Source organism: Phoca vitulina, unplaced genomic scaffold, assembly GCF_004348235.1.
Source record: "Phoca vitulina isolate PV1807 unplaced genomic scaffold, GSC_HSeal_1.0 scaffold78, whole genome shotgun sequence".
NCBI lineage: Eukaryota > Metazoa > Chordata > Mammalia > Carnivora > Phocidae > Phoca > Phoca vitulina.
Window position 1 is genome coordinate 458,324 of NW_022589781.1, and position 17,334 is coordinate 475,657.

At 45.0% G+C, this 17,334-nt stretch overlaps 2 protein-coding genes across 2 annotated transcripts in view; both read left to right on the forward strand.

Annotated features, from left to right (window-relative positions):
• Positions 1-17,334, forward strand: part of ACBD3 (acyl-CoA binding domain containing 3) — a 38,987-nt gene that overhangs the window by 9,632 nt on the left and 12,021 nt on the right. Inside the window, exons 2-5 of the mRNA XM_032393926.1 lie at positions 8,325-8,466; positions 9,125-9,265; positions 13,312-13,470; positions 15,562-15,736. Coding sequence (XP_032249817.1) covers positions 8,325-8,466; positions 9,125-9,265; positions 13,312-13,470; positions 15,562-15,736 — 617 coding nt within the window. The remainder of the gene's footprint in view (positions 1-8,324; positions 8,467-9,124; positions 9,266-13,311; positions 13,471-15,561; positions 15,737-17,334) is intronic.
• On the forward strand, positions 10,830-11,358 carry LOC116625418 (40S ribosomal protein S29-like). Its single transcript, XM_032393927.1, has one exon. The coding sequence runs from the start codon at positions 11,039-11,041 to the stop codon at positions 11,252-11,254; it is 216 nt and encodes a 71-aa protein (XP_032249818.1). The 5' UTR covers positions 10,830-11,038; the 3' UTR covers positions 11,255-11,358.

Consider the following 17,334-nt stretch of genomic DNA (forward strand, 5'->3'; position numbering starts at 1 on the left):
CCTGCAGTTCACTCCCAGCCTGGTGTCCTCCCATCTGGAGCATCTGTGAGTTCATGTTCTCTAGTAAACATCAGCCTCTGCTGTGGTAGGGGTGAGGTAGCCATCTGCGTGCTTGGGCTTGCCACACAGTAGGAGGGAGGGGTACCTGCCGCTTAAGAGTTTCAACCAGCATTCTTATCTCCATCTAAACTCCAGCTTTTAAAGAACCCAGAGCCTTCACTTCCTGAACCTTCCCAGGGTTCTCTAAATTGCCTTCCATATTCCTTTTCATTGAGGTCTCATTGAGGATCATGCGTGTTTAATCCATCATGGTTAGCTAGAAGTTTATGTTTTCTATCCTTTTAATTATATTTGATTTTTTAAAATATCTAAAAATCGGGCGCCTGGGTGGCTCAGTTGGTTAAGCCACAGCCTTCTTAACCAACTACCTTCAGTTCAGGACATGATCCTGGAGTCCCGGGATCAAGTCCCACATCGAGTCCCGCATCGGGCTCCCTGCTCAGCGGGGAGTCTGCTTCTCCCTCTGACCCTCCCGCCTCTCATGCTCTCTCTCTCTCAAATAAATAAATAAAATCTAAAAAAAAAAAAAACAAAACAGTAAAAATACTTCTTCTTCTAGTTAAGAGTCAGCAAACTTTTCCTAAAAGGACCAGATAGTATTTTAGGTTTTAATAGCCATATACGGTCTATGTTCATGTTCATTCTTTTTTGTTTGTTCAGTTTTGCTTTTTGTTGTTGTTTTACAACCCTTAGAAAACATAAAATTCAGGGGCGCCTGGCCGGCTCAGTAGGTGGAACATGCAGCTCTTGGTCTCGTGAGTTCAAGCCCCACATTGGGTGTAGAGATGACTTAAAAATAAAATCTTTAGGGGTGATTGGGTGGCTCAGTTGGTTAAGCATCAGACTCTTGATTCCGGCTCAGGTGATGATCTCAGAGTTGTGAGTTAGAGCCCCACATTGGGCTCTGCACTGGGACCAGTGGAGCCTGCTTAAAATTCTCTCTCTTCCTCCCTCTGCCCCTCCCCACTCTAAAAAAATAAAAAAATAAAGCCATTCTTTGCTCACAGATCTTTCAGAAACAGCTGTGGGCAGAGCTGGTCCAGTTTGCCAACCCCTGCTTTAGTCTGTCTCCTTTAACCTGGCTTTTATCGGTCTTTGGTTTTATAGAAAATAAACTTTTTTTTAATAATTGTTGCTGGAGCGATGCCAACAAGTGATCTCATTCAGCCCACTCAAACGAAAATGACTTGCTTTGCCGTCAACGCTTCCCTTAGGTGGTAGAAGTGGTCACTGTCTGCTTCTCGTTGCTGTGTTTGTACACATGGGTACCTGAAAAATAGCTCTGCAGCTTCTTCTAAGCATAATTTACATTTGTCCTTTTGGTTGCCGTAGAAAGCAGAATTCCAAAATTGAGTATAACTTTGTAATCATTAAACTGTGAGTGCAGGAACCTAGGTTGATGCCTGTCTATCCCTTTCTGGCAGGCCTGAAATAGAACTTTCCTGTAGGAATGTGGTCCTAGTTAAAGATTTTTTAGTTTCGGCACCGCTTTTTCTGTGTAGTTAATGATAGTTATAACTTTCCTGTTAAGCGTATTTAATGCCCATACATCCAAAAGTAATTTAGAAGAAAATGATTCCCATCTAACTCAGAAAACTAAACAAAACAAATCCTGGGATGTATGAACCAGAGGTATCTGAAGAGTAAAAGAGAAGTAACTTTTTTTATTATAATACTAATAGTCTGCCTAGTGGTGTAGATTGTGAAGGGTTTTCATTTTCTGCGTTTTAAGTTGAGAACATCAGCACAGTGTGTGCTGTCCTGTACTAAGGGTGGTTGGGATTATTTGCACATCCTCCTGTGTTTTGTATATTCCTCAGGAGAATAATTGATTTGTTAACCTTGTCCCAAAGTCTGAAAGATAAGTTGTCTTGACTTTTTTTTTTAAGATTTTATTTGTTTTTCCACGCATGCATGAGAGAGAGAGAGAAAGAGAGAAAACACGCATGCATGCGTGCAAGCATGAGGGGAGGGGGGCAGAGGGCGAAGCAGACTCCTGTTGAGCAGGGAGCCCGATGCGGGACTCGATCCCAGGACCCTGGGATCATGACCTGAGCCAAAGGCAGACGCTTAACTCACTGAGCCACCCAGGCGCCCAAGTTGTCTTGACTTTTAAAAAAAATGTTTGTTGAAAAAAAGTGTATATGTATTTAATATGAAAGTATATACGCATATTGAAGAAAATTTGGGAAAATAAAAAATGAATAAAGAAAAGTCTGTAATCTAGTCTTTCAGAAATAACTATTACTATTAACAGTTTGATGTGTTTCCTTTTCTTTGTTTTGTTGTGTTTTTTTGTTTTTGTTTTAGATAAATTTTGTCCCCAACCTGAATAATGATGATTAATTTGAAGATCGAATAATAGAGTTTAAAGAAAAAATTATAGAACAGTTCTTTTTTTTTTTTTAAGATTTTATTTACTTATTTATTTGACAGAGAGCTTGAGAGAGCACAAGCAGGAGGAGCAGCAGAGGGAGAAGCCGGCTCCCTGATGAGCAGGGAGCCCAATGTGGGGCTCAGTCCCAGGATCCTGGATCATGACCTGAGCTGAAGGCAGATGCTTAACCAACTGAGCCACCCAGGCGCCCCCATAGAACAGTTCTTAAAACTGACAAGTGTGTAAATGATTCTGCGGAAATGCCAGTACAATTCATAAGAATGGATGTACTGTTTTGCTAATTCCCACAGAAATTAACCTATAAAGTTAATGTTTTCTTTAGTGAGATGTGTTGGGCGTGGTTTTGGTGGTACCGGTGAACCAAGCATGGTGCTTAGTGCTGGGGTTCATGGTGGTGAACAGATTTGACTGCTTGACCAGAACTAACACTTAAAACGTATTCCTCTTTTTTTTTTTTAAGATTTTATTATTTTAAAGATTTTATTTCTTTATTCATGAGAGATAGAGGCAGAGACAGAGGGAGAAGCAGACTCCCCGCTGAGCAGAGAGCCTGATGCGAGGCTTCATCCCAGGATGCTGGGATCATGACCCGAGCTGAAGGCAGACGCCCAACCAACTGAGCCACCCAGGCACCCCTAAAGATTTATTTTTATTTATTTATTTTTTAAAAAGATTTTATTTATTTATTTGACAGAGAGACAGCCAGAGAGGGAACACAAGCAGGGGGAGTGGGAGAGAGAGAAGCAGGCTTCCCGCTGAGCAGGGAGCCTGACATGGGGCTCAATCCCAGGACCCTGGGATCATGACCTGAGCTGAAGGTAGATGCTTCACCGACTGAGCCACCCAGGCGCCCCTAAAGATTTTATTTTTAAGTAATCTCTGCACCCAACGTGAGGCTCCCATCTCACAACCATGAGATCAGGAGTCCATGCTCTACTGACTGAGACAGCCAGGTGCCCCAAAACATATTCCTCTTTTGAAAAATTCTTTATGGATTGGCAGTATATTCTTAATTCTGTCAGGCATAAAAAGGGCAGATGTTAAAATGGCATTCAGAAATCCTGAAACTCACCCTGATGAGTCACTTTTTTAGGCTGGGGGTCACTTTTTCACTTTGCTGATTAATGAGTAGTTTCCTTGTTTACTCACCAATCCCTTCTTCCCCGCTCCTAGTTCATACTACTGAGTGTTCTGTGTTCGAAATGAAGTAAATTCGTTACCTGATAAGAAATGGGCCCTCCCTCCATTAAAATAACTGGTGTAGTCATAGGCTAAAAAGTTCCCCCTTATCCATTAGACCTTTTAGTTTCAAATCCTCTCCCTGCAGCAAGTAAAATTTGTGTGTGTAGGTTTGAAAATTCCTGTATTACATGACTTATCAGGAAAGTGTTTGGTCTTCCAGTGAGTGGGGTTTCTATCTGATTTTATCTTTATTTACATTTACTTAGGTCAAAGCAACTACTTTCACAGAATTCGGCTCCCCCCCCCCCCAAGGAAAAAATAAAACAAAATCCCAGGAATACTGACTGAATAAAGCAAGAAACTTGTGCCATGTGCTCTGCCCCTCCTATTTCTCAGGCTCACTACAGCTTTCTTGAGTCACCAGCACATAATTTCTTTTTATAAGGCTCAAGATAAAACGATGTAGTTAGAATAGTTCCTTTTTGGTTGTTTCAAAAAACAAAAACCTTCTGCGGCGCCTGGATGGCTCAGTCGGTTGAGTGTCTGACCCTTGGGTTCGGCTCAGGTCATGATCACAGGGTCCTGAGATCGAGCCCACGTCAGGCTCCATGCTCAGCAGGAGTCTGCTTGGGATTCTGTCCCTCTCTCTCAAATAAATGAATAAATAAAATCTTAAAAGAAAAACCTTAATTCTATTTCAACTAATAGATCAGAAGTTGGAACTGTTCTTCAAATCATCACAAGTTGGTGAAAGTGAGAAGAACTTGTTCTGGGCTATGTTTCCTTTTTCTTTTTTAGTTTTTAATTTTTTTTTTTTTTTTTTAAGTAATCTCCGTACCCAACGTGGGATCAAACTCACACCCTGAGATTAAGAGTCCCGTGCTCCACTGAGTGAGCCAGCCAGGTGCCCCTAAGCTATGTTTCTAATGATTATCTGTGACATAATTTTTTTTTTTTTTTTAATTTTATTTTATTTATTTGACAGGGAGAGAGAGACAGCGAGAGAGAGAACACAAGCAGGGGGAGTGGGAGAGGGAGAAGCAGGCTTCCCATGGAGCAGGGAGCCCGATGCGGGGCTCGATCCCAGGACCCTGGGATCATGACCTGAGCCGAAGGCAGACGCTTAACGACTGAGCCACCCAGGCGCCCCTATCTGTGACATAATTAACACAAGAAAACTTCTGGTGGTTAATTTGTACAAAATAAAGGTAGATGGTTAAGGGTGGTTATGCGCATCTTCAAAATTAAAGAAAGGCTTTTTGGTAAATGGTAGCCCAAAGTAGCCACTATTGTTTCACACATTTTAACAATCTAACATCTGAGAATAGGGTTTTAAGTAGCTAATTTTGTAAGAAAAATCTTAACTGTAATTTTAAATTAATTTATTTATTTAGAGAAAGAGAGTGTGGGGGCAGAGAGAGAGAGTGAGTGTGGGTACCAGGGGAATGGGGAGAGGGAAAGAGAGACTCTAAAGCAGGCTCCACGCCCAGCACAAGCTGACGTGGGGCTTGATCCCTCGACCCTGAGATCATGACCTGAGCCGAAATCAGGAGTCAGACACTCAACCGACTGAGCCACCCAGGTGCCCCATTAACTGTAATTTTTTAAAAGGAAGATCTATAGTATGTATAATCACTCACCCAAATTCTTAAAATTTTATCTTTCTACATTCTCTGTAGTATCTGGCCGCATTGTAGGCATTTTTAAGTAATTCTAAACATCATATATAATTTTTCATTCTACTTACTTTAGTTAGTACATCGTAAACCTGTTCTCTGAAATGCTGTATATCCCTTATAATTGTCTAACAGCTGTATATTCTGTTCCCTGGATTACTGTAATTTAAGTGTTGTGTTATTGTTGAATAGTGAGATTTTTTAAAATTTAAATAATACAACATAAGTAGGCATAACACCATTTTTCTTGCCAAGATAATTTTTCAGGGTTGTATTTCAGAGAGATTTCATTGGGAAGAGAATGAAATAGCAACTCTTTTGAGCTTGTTGGTTTTTCCATGAAAGACAGTACAAAGGTATATTTTGGTTTTGTAAACTCCAGTCCATATTGCTTTATCTTGATTACTGTGATGGAATTTAACTCAACTCCTGGCCCAGCCTAAGGAGTTGAAATAAGTCTACTTCATTACCTTTTGATCTGTTTTCTTCTAAGTCAGAAGCGAGCTCTAAAATAATCTTTTCAGTTGGGTGTCTGCCTTTGGCTCAGGTCATGGTCTCGGGGTCCTGGGTTCCAGCCCTCTGTCAGGCTCCCCACTCAGTGGGGAGTCTGCTTCTCCCTCTCCCTCTGCCCTGTTTGTGCTCTCCCTCTCTCTCTCAAATAAAATCTTCAAAAAATAAAATATTTTCTTTATCTCAGTGTAACTGTTATACTTTGCAGTAAATATATACCTGAAATACACACCTGGCTATAGCTGATTACTGTATTGCCATGTTATAAATTTGTAATTGAACCTCAATAATTTGTAAGTTATTACATGACGGCAATGAATTTACACTCGGGCTCAATATGTAGTAAGTTGAAAGTATGAATATAAAAATGTTTCCTATAATGTCAGTCATTAATTGAAATCGCATTCTAAGAGTACGATTTTGAAGTGAGAGTTACCTTTTCGTTAGTAAATACAGAACTATGATAATCCTGTTGGAAAAGCTTTAGAGGAAGTTACTGCTCTTGTTACTAATTGTCTAGTGATACTGTTTGCTCAGTAGCAGAGACCGATGGCAGGTCCACAGGTTGCTGAATTGTTCCGATTTTTTAAATAAGGTCAGTGCCACAGTTTGGTTTTTTCCTCATGTTTATTTTTTCCAAGTATTGCATGAGTTTGTTCTTGCAGAAAAAAAAATTCATATATAAACAAGCATATATAAATGGGAAACTCTCCTTCAGTCCTCATCCACTAGTTTTGCCGGTTCTTTCCCTAGAGGCAGTCCCTCTTAACAGTTGGGTTTGTCCTTCCACACCTTTTCCTTGGAAAGTTTGGATGTCACAAGGAAGGCTTCAGTTCTCTGAGAGACTCCTTGGGTCTCCTGTCTTGTGACTCCTGGATTTTGTTATTTGCATCTACCTTCATGTAAGGGTACCTGGAGAATATGCATGTGGGTGTGTTTACGTGCTGTGTTTTGTCAATTCTAAGACTCACTGTTATCTTACATGCTATTATTTAGAAAGAAAAAGCACTCTTGTAACTGTAGAATACTGGATTGTAAAACCGAATCTGATTTAAGAGATGTTAAAGCATGTGGTTGGGGGAGTGCTTGAATGGATGGGATAGATTGTGTGCTGCGATTCTATATCGTTTTCTGCAGCTTGCTTTGGCACTTAGTGTTTCCTATAAATGCTTCATTTATACCACAGTGTGAATATATCACATTATTTAGCAGTCTCTATTGAGGAACTTGTAAATTGTTTACGGTAACAAGAAAACAGCTGTATCCCCCAGTATCACGGATGGGCCACAAGAATTGGAATGACGGGGTCATGGGGTGTGCACATTTTTACCTTTGAAATAAATTGCTGAATTGTCTTCCAAGATAACAGTGTATACTTTCAACATTAGTATAGGAGAGTGGATACCTCTTTGTTCCATTCTTACCAACTCTTGATGTTACCTGACTTGTTTGACCTATATGACGCCAGAGGCTTTGGTATCTAATGAAAACTTCGCATTTCCTTGACTGGTGAGGTCAAGGATCTTGGGATGCTCATTGGCAACTTCTATTTTTTTTCTCCTTAGAGTTTCCTGTTCATAACCTTTAACCCACATTCTTGTCTCAGCAGTGATTTTATTTTGGTGACTACTATGTGCATGGATAAAATACGTAGGCAGTATATACTCCTTTCTACCTTTTTTTAAGTGGTAGTCTCTTTTGTTAGAACCAGTCAGTAATCAATGCTACCATTTATCAGAGAAGCAGAACTGTTCTCTAAGGATTTCCCATATTTACCAGCACCCACTTTCATACGGCTTTGAATGGTGGTGGTAGCCAAGTCTTCACAGGTCAAAACTGGCTTCACTCTTCATTGCCCGTTGAGGCCTGCCAGAGCCAACCATGCTCTGAAGGAGGGGAAAGGATCTGATAGCTATCATCGATACTATCCCGTTACCTCTGAAGGAGCAGTGGACTCCTTACTTCCTTGATGAACAGAGAGGTTCAGTGTCTGACAGCTAGGAAAGGTCTGAGAGGAGATTTACCTCTCATTTCAGAGCCCCTTTACCACATCACACTGCCTCAGTGGGACCGATGCGTTTGACTATAGCCTTTCAAGGTATGCATAACCTCTTACGCGTGATCATCTGAAAGGTGACTGATGCAAAATTATTTTTTAAACTTTTAAAAAATGATTGTTACACAACTTTTGATATGGGTAGAAGATGTCCAGCAGAACAGTTTGTGTGTCTGACTGTTAGCTTGACAGATGGGTTTCTCTGCAGAAGTTTGAACATAAATATTGGTACTCGGCTTCATGGAAAAAATCTCTGCATAAAGGATTTCTGTCTTAGGCTCCGACTGTTAAAATTTTGTATTTGAAATACAAATGCCACCATAAGATTTGTATCCATCACAGGCCGTGTGTGGCATCCCTTACAGTGGACCTTCAACGTAGAACACCGAAAATACGTTTTTTTTGCCAATTCTAATTGTTTTCATGTTTCTTTATCTTGCAGAAAAAGATGGCAAAGCCTTTCATCCAACTTATGAGGAAAAACTGAAGCTTGTGGCACTGCATAAGCAGGTTCTTATGGGTCCATATAATCCAGACACTTGTCCTGAGGTTGGATTCTTTGATGTGTTGGGGAATGACAGGAGGTAACCGTGTTTTGTTGTATAATGACCTTAGAGTAGTGTTGAGAAGAGCGCAGAGTGAATCGGTTAAGATGCAAACGGCTGGTTCCTTAGCTTAGAGGAAGACTGAAACAGCCATTTTTGCTTGCAGCTTCTGGAGTCTTCAGATGTGTATCTGTTTTTGGCTTGGAGAGGTTTATGGATAAATAATATGGAAGAAGTTTACTAATCTGATTATGAACATAAGACAAGTACAACTTCATTTGATTCTTCCTAAATAACATTAAAAGCAGCCACTTAAAATACACAATCATTGCTTTCCTTACTGGGACATACACAGAGTGGTGACAGAAAACAGTGCCCTGAGAACTGTATTCAGTTAAGACTAAAATGTGACGAAAGGAAAGTCAGACTCAGATACCCCTTTGCTTGTATGGAAGTTACCAGGAGTGCAGCTGAACTGTAGTTTACAGCAGTAGGTGTGGATTGTGTGTGGCACACATAATTTAATACATCGATAATGCCTACTGGTTGAAACTTGAGTTTTGAGCTTTTTGCTTATGGTAGAATCATTCTGCATTTTAGTTGTCGTTGAGAATTTTTCACGTTTAGGCTTAAATTAAATCACATTCTTACTCTCTTAGGAAGAGACAGTAATGACTTTTCTTGTTATTCCTTCCAGGAGAGAATGGGCGGCCCTGGGAAACATGTCTAAAGAGGACGCCATGGTAGAATTTGTCAAGCTCCTAAATAGGTGTTGCCATCTCTTTTCAACATATGTTGCATCCCACAAAATAGAGAAGGAAGAACAAGAAAAGAAAAGGTGAAGTTCGAGGATACGGTGTACTTTATTCCTGTGCAGCCCCGGTCCTGATGCTTTTGCCTTATGGAATATCTGTTCTAGATCACGTGTCCCACTGCCTATGGATCTCCACTTCCCCCTTTTTTTTTTTTTTTAAGATTTTATTTATTTTTAGAGAAAGAGAGCGCACGAGCAGGGGGAAGGGCAGAGGGAGAGGGAAAGAGAATTTCAAGCAGACTGAGCGCAGAGCCTGACGCAGCACTTGATCTCACGACCCTGAGATCGTGACCTGAGCCGAAATCGAGTCAGACGCTTAACCGACTGAACCACCCAGGCGCCCCCAGACCCCCACTTCTTACGGCAGTTGTTCAAACCTGCTTGTGTGAGCAGGTATTCGTACTAGGAGTTTGGGGGGCAGGGGGCTGCTGCTTCCATCTGGTGGCAACATTCCTCTTGTCCTGGTTACACTGAGGTTTTGAGCAAGCTCCACCGTAGCTCTCCCCTCCCAAAAGGAAACATTCTTTGCTGTTGTTTCCCTTGAGCTTCTAGAACATTATGCTCCATATCCTGGCTGTCACCTGTGCTATGTGGTAGGCCTTATGGAGACATCCATATTGGCTCTGGCTCCCAGACGGCTTATTAATTATTTCCAGGGGGTGGGTGGGAATGCTGCTGAATACACTATTTATTTTGATGGGATTTTTTGTCATGACTGTGAATTCAACAGCATTACAGTTAACACCTTATTATTATTTTTTAAAAGATTTTATTTATTTGAGCGAGAGGGTGAGAGAGAAAGCAAAAGCTGGGAGAGAGGCAGAGGGAGAGGGAGAGAGAATCCCCAGCAGACTCCCTGCTAAGCACAGAGCCCGACGCAGGGCTCAATCTCACGACCCCGAGATCACGACCTGAGCCGAAACCGAGTTGGATGCTTAACCGACTGCGCACCCAGGTGCCCCCAGTTAACACCTTATTTATCTAGAGGTTATATTTTCAGTAACTTTGATTATCTGAAATATCTGAGTAATGAAAATGACACTATAAAGCCGTTTTTTTCCTCAGATACTTAATTTAGAAACCGTTGGTTCTCTGCTTTCTTACCTTAACCAGGACTGGAACAGAAAACAGCCTGATAGGAAGAAGACAGCAACCAGGAAAAATAGACACAAGAATTATAAAAAAAGCATAGCAGTCAGGGGCCACTGATACGAAGATAAACTTTCCATCACAGTATTAGGACATAGACAGTTCTTAGGTATGTAGTTATAACTCCTGAGTCATCAACAGACAGCACTAGGTGTAATTTATTCCTGTTTAAGGAGATAGGAAGTAGTTTAATACATTTTCAGGGGTGCCTGGGTGGCTCAGTCATTAAGCGTCTGCCTTCGGCTCAGGTCATGATCCCAGGACCGCAGAAGCCCCGCATCGGGCTCCCTGCTCAGCGGGAAGCCTGCCTCTCCCTCTCCCACTCCCGCTGCTTGTGTTCCCTCTCTCGCTGTGTCTCTCTCTGTCAAATAAATAAATAAAATCTTCAAAGAAAAAAATACATTTTCAGAAGATATTTATCCAAAGGAAGATTGTTTTTATCCAAAGGAAAAGTTTTGATTCGGGCAAAACTTTTAGGGCCCTCTTGGGTCCCTCCGGAGCTCTTTGGGAGTTTTGTGCTATCACTTTACTATCGATCAATAAACCTTGCTTTGCTGCTCAAAAAAAAAAAGAAAAAGTTTTGATTCTTAGTGGTAAATTGAAAAGTTAGTCATCTTAACATGTAAAACTGCATTTTTCCTTTTAAAAATGTACTTCTGGGGCTTTTTGCCTCGTTGCATCCGAGAGAACAAGATGGGTCACCAGCAGCTGTACTGGAGCCATCTGAGGAAATTTGGCCAGGGTTCTCGTTCTTGCCGCGTCCGCTCAAACCGGCACGGTCTGATCCGGAAATACGGCCTCAATATGTGCCGCCAGTGTTTCCGTCAGTACGCGAAGGACATAGGCTTCATTAAGTTGGATTAAGTGAACTTCCTTGAATTGGTCATCCAGGATAACCTGCCTTAACTGCAGATACCCAAGATACCTACTTTAATGCCAACACACTGTACATAAAATAAAAATGCTTCGGGGCGCCTGGGTGGCTCAGTCGTTAAGCGTCTGCCTTCGGCTCAGGTCGTGATCCCAGGACCCTGGGATCGAGCCCCACATCGGGCTCCCTGCTCCGTGGGGAAGCCTGCTTCTCCCTCTCCTACTCCTCCTGCTTGTGTTCCCTCTCTCGCTATGTCTCTCTCTGTCAAATAAATAAATAAAATCTAAAAAAAAAAAAAAAAACTTCAATTATGAGTGCTTTAATGTGAATGGAATGGTCAATTGATTATAGGAATCTCCTTTTTAAAATGCACTATTTTCTCAACAGTTCATCTTCAACATGTGGCTTAATTTCCTTCAGTTATATAAAAGTATTCATGCTGAACTCTGGAAAAAAAAAAAAAAAATGTACTTCTGGGGACTCAGTCACTAAGCGTATGCCTTCGGCTCAGGTCATAATCCCGGAGTCCCTGCTCAGCGAGGAGTCTGCTTCTCCTTCTGCCTCTGCCCCTGTTCATGCTCTCTCTCTCACTCTCTCTCAAATAAATGAAATCTTTTTAAAAAATGTACTTCTTTCGTGAGATGAAATCCATCTGGCACCCTTTGAAAGTGTTTAAGCCTAGACTTTCTCGGTCCTACAGGCCCAGCTCTGGCTGTGGAACATCTTGCCCTCTCCCAGCTGTGACAGGTTAGAAGTAGGTCACATTATTGCTGTTTTGAGCCTTGGCTGTGCCTCCAATATGCTGTTCATCACTTACAGGAGTTTGGGGAGGAAAATGGGGTAAGCCGAGCAGTTCTTGTAGGACCAAGAAATGGTGTCCCCTTAGATCCTCAGAGACCACCTGCGTACCACCCTCAGCCGTCCTGCCCTCCATACCGCGCTCAGCTGGCAGCGCACCCGCTCTTCCTGCCGTGGGGTCTGTGCTCCCCCCGGGAAAGGAGCCGAGAGCAGGCGAGAGCTGGATAGAGGCGGCACCTGCATTTCTAGCTCTTCTATTTCTCTTTTAAAGTCAGAGCTTTGACATTTTTTAAAATTTCAGAAGTAATATACAGATACATGCGATATAAATATTTTTCATTTATGGCAGTATGTGACGCACAGACTGAAAACCTTCCCCCCCACCTTGCTTTTAATCGCTCTCTTCTCTCAATAGATGAGAAAGGACACATTTAAGGTGTATTTTTAAGACTGACTTATTTGAGAGAGAGTGCATGGAGGAGGGACAGAGAGAGAGAAAGTTTAGCAGACTTCTATGTTGGGCCTGGAGCCTGATGGGGGGCTCCATCCCAGGACCCTGAGATCATGACCTAAGCCGAAAGCAAGAATTAGACGCTGAACCGACTGCGCCACCCAGACGCCCCCAGTTAAGGTGTTTCTTTGCAGACCTTTTCCTGTTATTTCCTTGCTCTTTTCATTAAACAAGTATATTAAGTGCGTGTCAGGCCATATAGTCGTGGGTTTTTTTCGTGGCCACGTGGCATTTTGGGGTGCCTTATTCATTTTAGACACATGAGTTGAGGGCTTGTTCTTTCTAGCACTGTGCTCGGCTCCAAGGTTGGAGCACTGGGAGATAGGCAGCTTTTGCCCTCGCGGAGCACAGACTTTGACGGTAGGCAGGCATGTGGCTGAATTTCTCGCGCAAGCTTAATTACAACCACAGCAAAAAGTGGGAACGGAAAGCCTGTGACGCTGTGAGCGTAGGTGAGGGAAACCTTCAGGGTGGGCATATCATGATCTCAGTGGTCTCTTACTGGTGGACACCTTTCTCTTCTGCCGCGCAGCCGTAATTATTTCTGCTGTGTTCTTGCGGATTGTGGGATTGACCCCACAGGATAAATTTCTACCAGCCGAGTGTATGCATCTCAAATTTCGATAATATGACCACTTCGTTCTCTCCGAGTGTGTCAGTTTTCACTGGGAAATAAAGTCTTCAGTGATGTTTAAGCAGGATTCGTTGTACAGGGTTCACCGTGTCTGTCCTCGCTTGTAGGAAGGAGGAGGAGGAGCGGAGGCGGTGCGAAGAGGAAGAAAGAGCGCGTCTGCAGAAGGAGGAGGAGAAGCGCAGGAGAGAGGAGGAGGAAAGGCTGAGGCGGGAGGAAGAGGAGAGGAGGCGAGTAGAAGAGGAGAGGCTTCGGCTGGAGCAGCAGAAGTAAGCGGGTCGGACTGCTTGTTCGTTGAAGCGGGAGAGCCGGACCGCCATGGCCTCCGGGCGCCGCGCCTTGGGAGAACTCTGTGACTTGTGTGCTGGGAGGCGCACGCCCCTCGGCTCCCGCCGTTTGTACCGGTGGTCTGTCACGTTCCCCAGGGGGCCTCGGCTCAAGCTTCAGTGGGTGGCGAAAAGGAAAGGGCTTGGGGTTAGCTGCCAGGACCCAGGGACTAGAGCGGGAGCTGAGGTGGCTTGCTGGCTCTGTCCCTGGGTCCTGGTGATCTTGTCTCGATTCCCAGTTGTATGTCTGTCTCGCCCCTTCTGTTCTCTGCCTTGGTGGACACGAGGCTGTCCTGGTGTGGATTTGTGTGGTCCGGGATTTCATGCGTCCGACAGACTGGCCGGAATTGGACAGAGCCCCAGGACAGAGGATGGGGCCTGAAACCATCTCTCGTTCAGGGTTGTGAGAGCAGCTGCGTCACAAGGGACTGGTTCTTCAGGAGGGAGCTGTGGGGACAGGGAGGAAGGGGTTGACACCGCACGTGCGGGAGGAAGGTCTGAGGTGTGGGGGGGGCGGGGCGTGGCGTCTAGAGGAAACCAGAGAGCGTGATAGTCTCTTTTTTTTTTTTTTTAAAGATTTTATTTATTTATTTGAGAGAGAGAGAACGAGAGACAGAGAGCATGAGAGGGAGGAGGGTCAGAGGGAGAAGCAGACTCCCTGCCGAGCAGGGAGCCCGATGTGGGACTCGATCCCGGGACTCCAGGACCATGACCTGAGCCGAAGGCAGTCGCTTAACCAACTGAGCCACCCAGGCGCCCGAGCGTGATAGTCTCTTGATGTCTCGTTATCTCTCAGCGGCTCCTCAGAAAGGCTTCAGTGCTGGTCGCAGAGCAACCTAGGGCCTCATTCCGCTTTGGGGAGAGACTAGGAATGCTACATCTTTGGGAGCAGGCAGCGCCCTGGTTGGGCCAAGTGTCGGGTTCAGTGCAGGACTTTGTGAGATTTTGCTTTATCTCATCTGTCTACTTATTTATCTGTCTATTGAGAGATGGCTTTCTGAACTTTGTTAAATTGGTCACATAACTGAGGTAGGAAGCCTGTGGTGCCTGTAGGAGAGAAAATGAGATTTATAATAACAGAAATTACTGTCTCTAAACCAAGTGTGCTCAGATACTATTTTCAGTGTTGTTCTGGAAGGCAGGCTTTATTTATTTATTTATTTGACAGAGAGGAAGAAAGAGCACAAGCAGGGAGAACAGCAGAGGGAGAGGGAGAGGGAGAAGCAGACTCCCCACGGAGCAGGGAGCCTGACATGGGGTTCGATCCCACAACCCCGGGATCACGGCCCGAGCCGAAGGCAAATGCTTAACCGACTGAGCCACCCAGGCACCCCGAAGGCAGGCTTTAAATGAAATGCCTGAGAGCTGCAGAGTTTCCCTGGCTTTACTTACATTTACCAGGGCTGCTCGTGACACGTTCTGGTTTCTGTCCTGCCTCTTCCGGCTCTCCAAGTGTTCAGGTAGAGAAGCCGTGGCCGACAGCTGAATGTTACTGTCATTGTCATGTCGTGCCCCCCCCCCACGCCCCCGCCGTAGATGACAGGGCGCCCTCTGACAGCGTCCTGCTGGGAGTCCGCGCTGATGCCGGCCTGCCTGACCACATCCCGGCTCTGGCCGCTCCCACAGAGTGATCTCGGGCAAGTTCCCGAACGCCGGCACCGCCTCCCATCTGAAGCCTTGTCTCCGCCCAGGTGGCTGGTACCTGCAAGCAAACGGCGCCTGGCGCACAGTCAGGGCCCAGCGACCGTTCGTAGTTACGATGGGGACGATGGGGATCCGACACGGGAATCCTTCTCCCTCTCCATCCCAGATTTTCCTTGAAAACCCTCAGTGAAAAGTGAGAGAGAAGCCCAGTGGCTTATCTGAAGCCTTTCTTCTGGGCCCGCGGCACCACATGCGGGTGGGAAGGCATGCCCAGCTCAGTCCTTGCGCGGGGTGACCAGTGGTACAGATCAGCCACGGGGCCGTCTGCTCTGGCCGCGAGCCGTGACCTGTGACCCGCAGCCCGACGAGTGTGTGTCTCTGGTGTTTCAGGCAGCAGATCATGGCGGCCCTGAACTCGCAGACGGCCGTACAGTTCCAGCAGTACGCGGCGCAGCAGTACCCGGGCAGCCTGGACCAGCAGCAGCTGCTCGTCCGCCAGCTGCAGGAGCAGCACTACCAGCAGTACATGCAGCAGCTCTACCAGGCCCAGCTCGCCCAGCAGCAGGTGCGCCGGGGCCCCCTCCTCGCCGGGCTCAGCCGCTCCGCGCCGTTAGCTTCAAAGGAGAACGTGACTCGTAGGGGCCTTGTGGGGAGACTCAGGGTGCACGGGCAGTTACGAAAGCAGACAGGTGACATGGAGGCAAAAAACGACGTGACCACGGGGCATCCGGGGGTCGTGCACACCGGGTGTCATTCCAGTGAGTCTGGGGCAGACTCTGTTGGTGATCCTGGGTGATTCGTGTTCAAGTTAGGTAGCCGTGTCCTTCAGGCAGTGGGCGGCCCTAGGCTGGGGCGGCTGCCCGTGGGAGGACCGGTCCCCTCAGGCTGTCAGCGGGTCTTGCGGGCTGGTCATCTAGATGTTTGCGTGAGGTGCTAGAGCGAGACTGTGCCCCCCTGCACCACAGTGCTAGTCCCTCCAGCTCCCTACCCCCAGGGACTTGGCGTAGGTGGCGTAGCATGAAGAGCGTGGGGTGAAGAAGAGCAAGGTAACACTTGGATTCGGTCCTGGCTTCGCCGTTACCTTGTTTGATATCAGACTAGTTACCTACAGCTCTGATTTTTCTGCCTTTTCTCCCAGTGAGCGGGAATGGGAGAAAAAAATCCCGGTACCGATCCCGCTCACCTCCCTGAACTCTCAGAGGACCAAAATGAGAAAAAGAGTTGCTCTTTGAAAGTGTTGTGTACGTATGGCAGATCGCTGATTTGTGTTCCCTTTTCACACCGGGCAGAGGCACTAATGCCTTCTTGGGGTGAATCTGGCGAAGTTTTACTTCCTTACTTTCCACTTAGAAAGTAGTTATGACCTGTCAGTCCACAGGAAGAAAGTGTGCGACATTATAGTTGCTCAACATTTCTTGTCAGATGAAGTGACCTTGATTGTTTTGCTAACCTCTTTAAATTCTCTGGAAATTAATATCCTTACTTAAAATACCTTACCCCTTGAAGTTAAAAAGGCTTGCAGATTTTGTGTCATTCATAAGCTGAAAAGGATGTCACCCCAGAGTTTATTCAAGACAGTAAGTGGCTTTTCTGAGGGATTTCTTTTCTGTCCTGGAAAGCCTGTTTCTGCTTGAGCGTACCACTCCCTCTTCCTGCTTATAGGGCTTTGAGATGGGCTTTGAGATGGTTTTCCAGTGGGATAGCTCACACGCCCTGCCCTGTTTATAGGTTGCTGTCATTTAGTGAGAACAAACTTGGTCAAGTAGGGCAAACCAAGAATCTGTGGAAGAGAAGGATCTGGAATCCGTAATTTAGATTACAGTGATGGAACTCGGTTTTACACATTGACTGGTGGTCTCTGGGAATGGAGAAGGAAAGGCACTGGGGAAGGAACATAAAGTAGTGATTTTTGTATAAATACTGAGCAAAATGACAAAGTGCTAACACTTGTTCATTTGGAGGTGTAGTTACGTGGGTGTTTGTTCCTGTACCTTTCTGTGCTTTTAAAACCTTCCCAAAGTACAGATGAGAGATGATGTAAATAAATCATAATGATCTGCTGTTTGTAATAGATGTATATTTGTGGGCAGTGGGATCCCCAAGGGAGTTGTTCACTCTGCTGGAGGATTTCAAGCACGGCCTCCTAGAGAGCAGCCATCTGAG

Bases quoted from the DNA above. Each gene is read 5' to 3' on its own strand.
- LOC116625418 (XM_032393927.1), top strand. From the start codon at position 11,039: ATGTACTTCTGGGGCTTTTTGCCTCGTTGCATCCGAGAGAACAAGATG.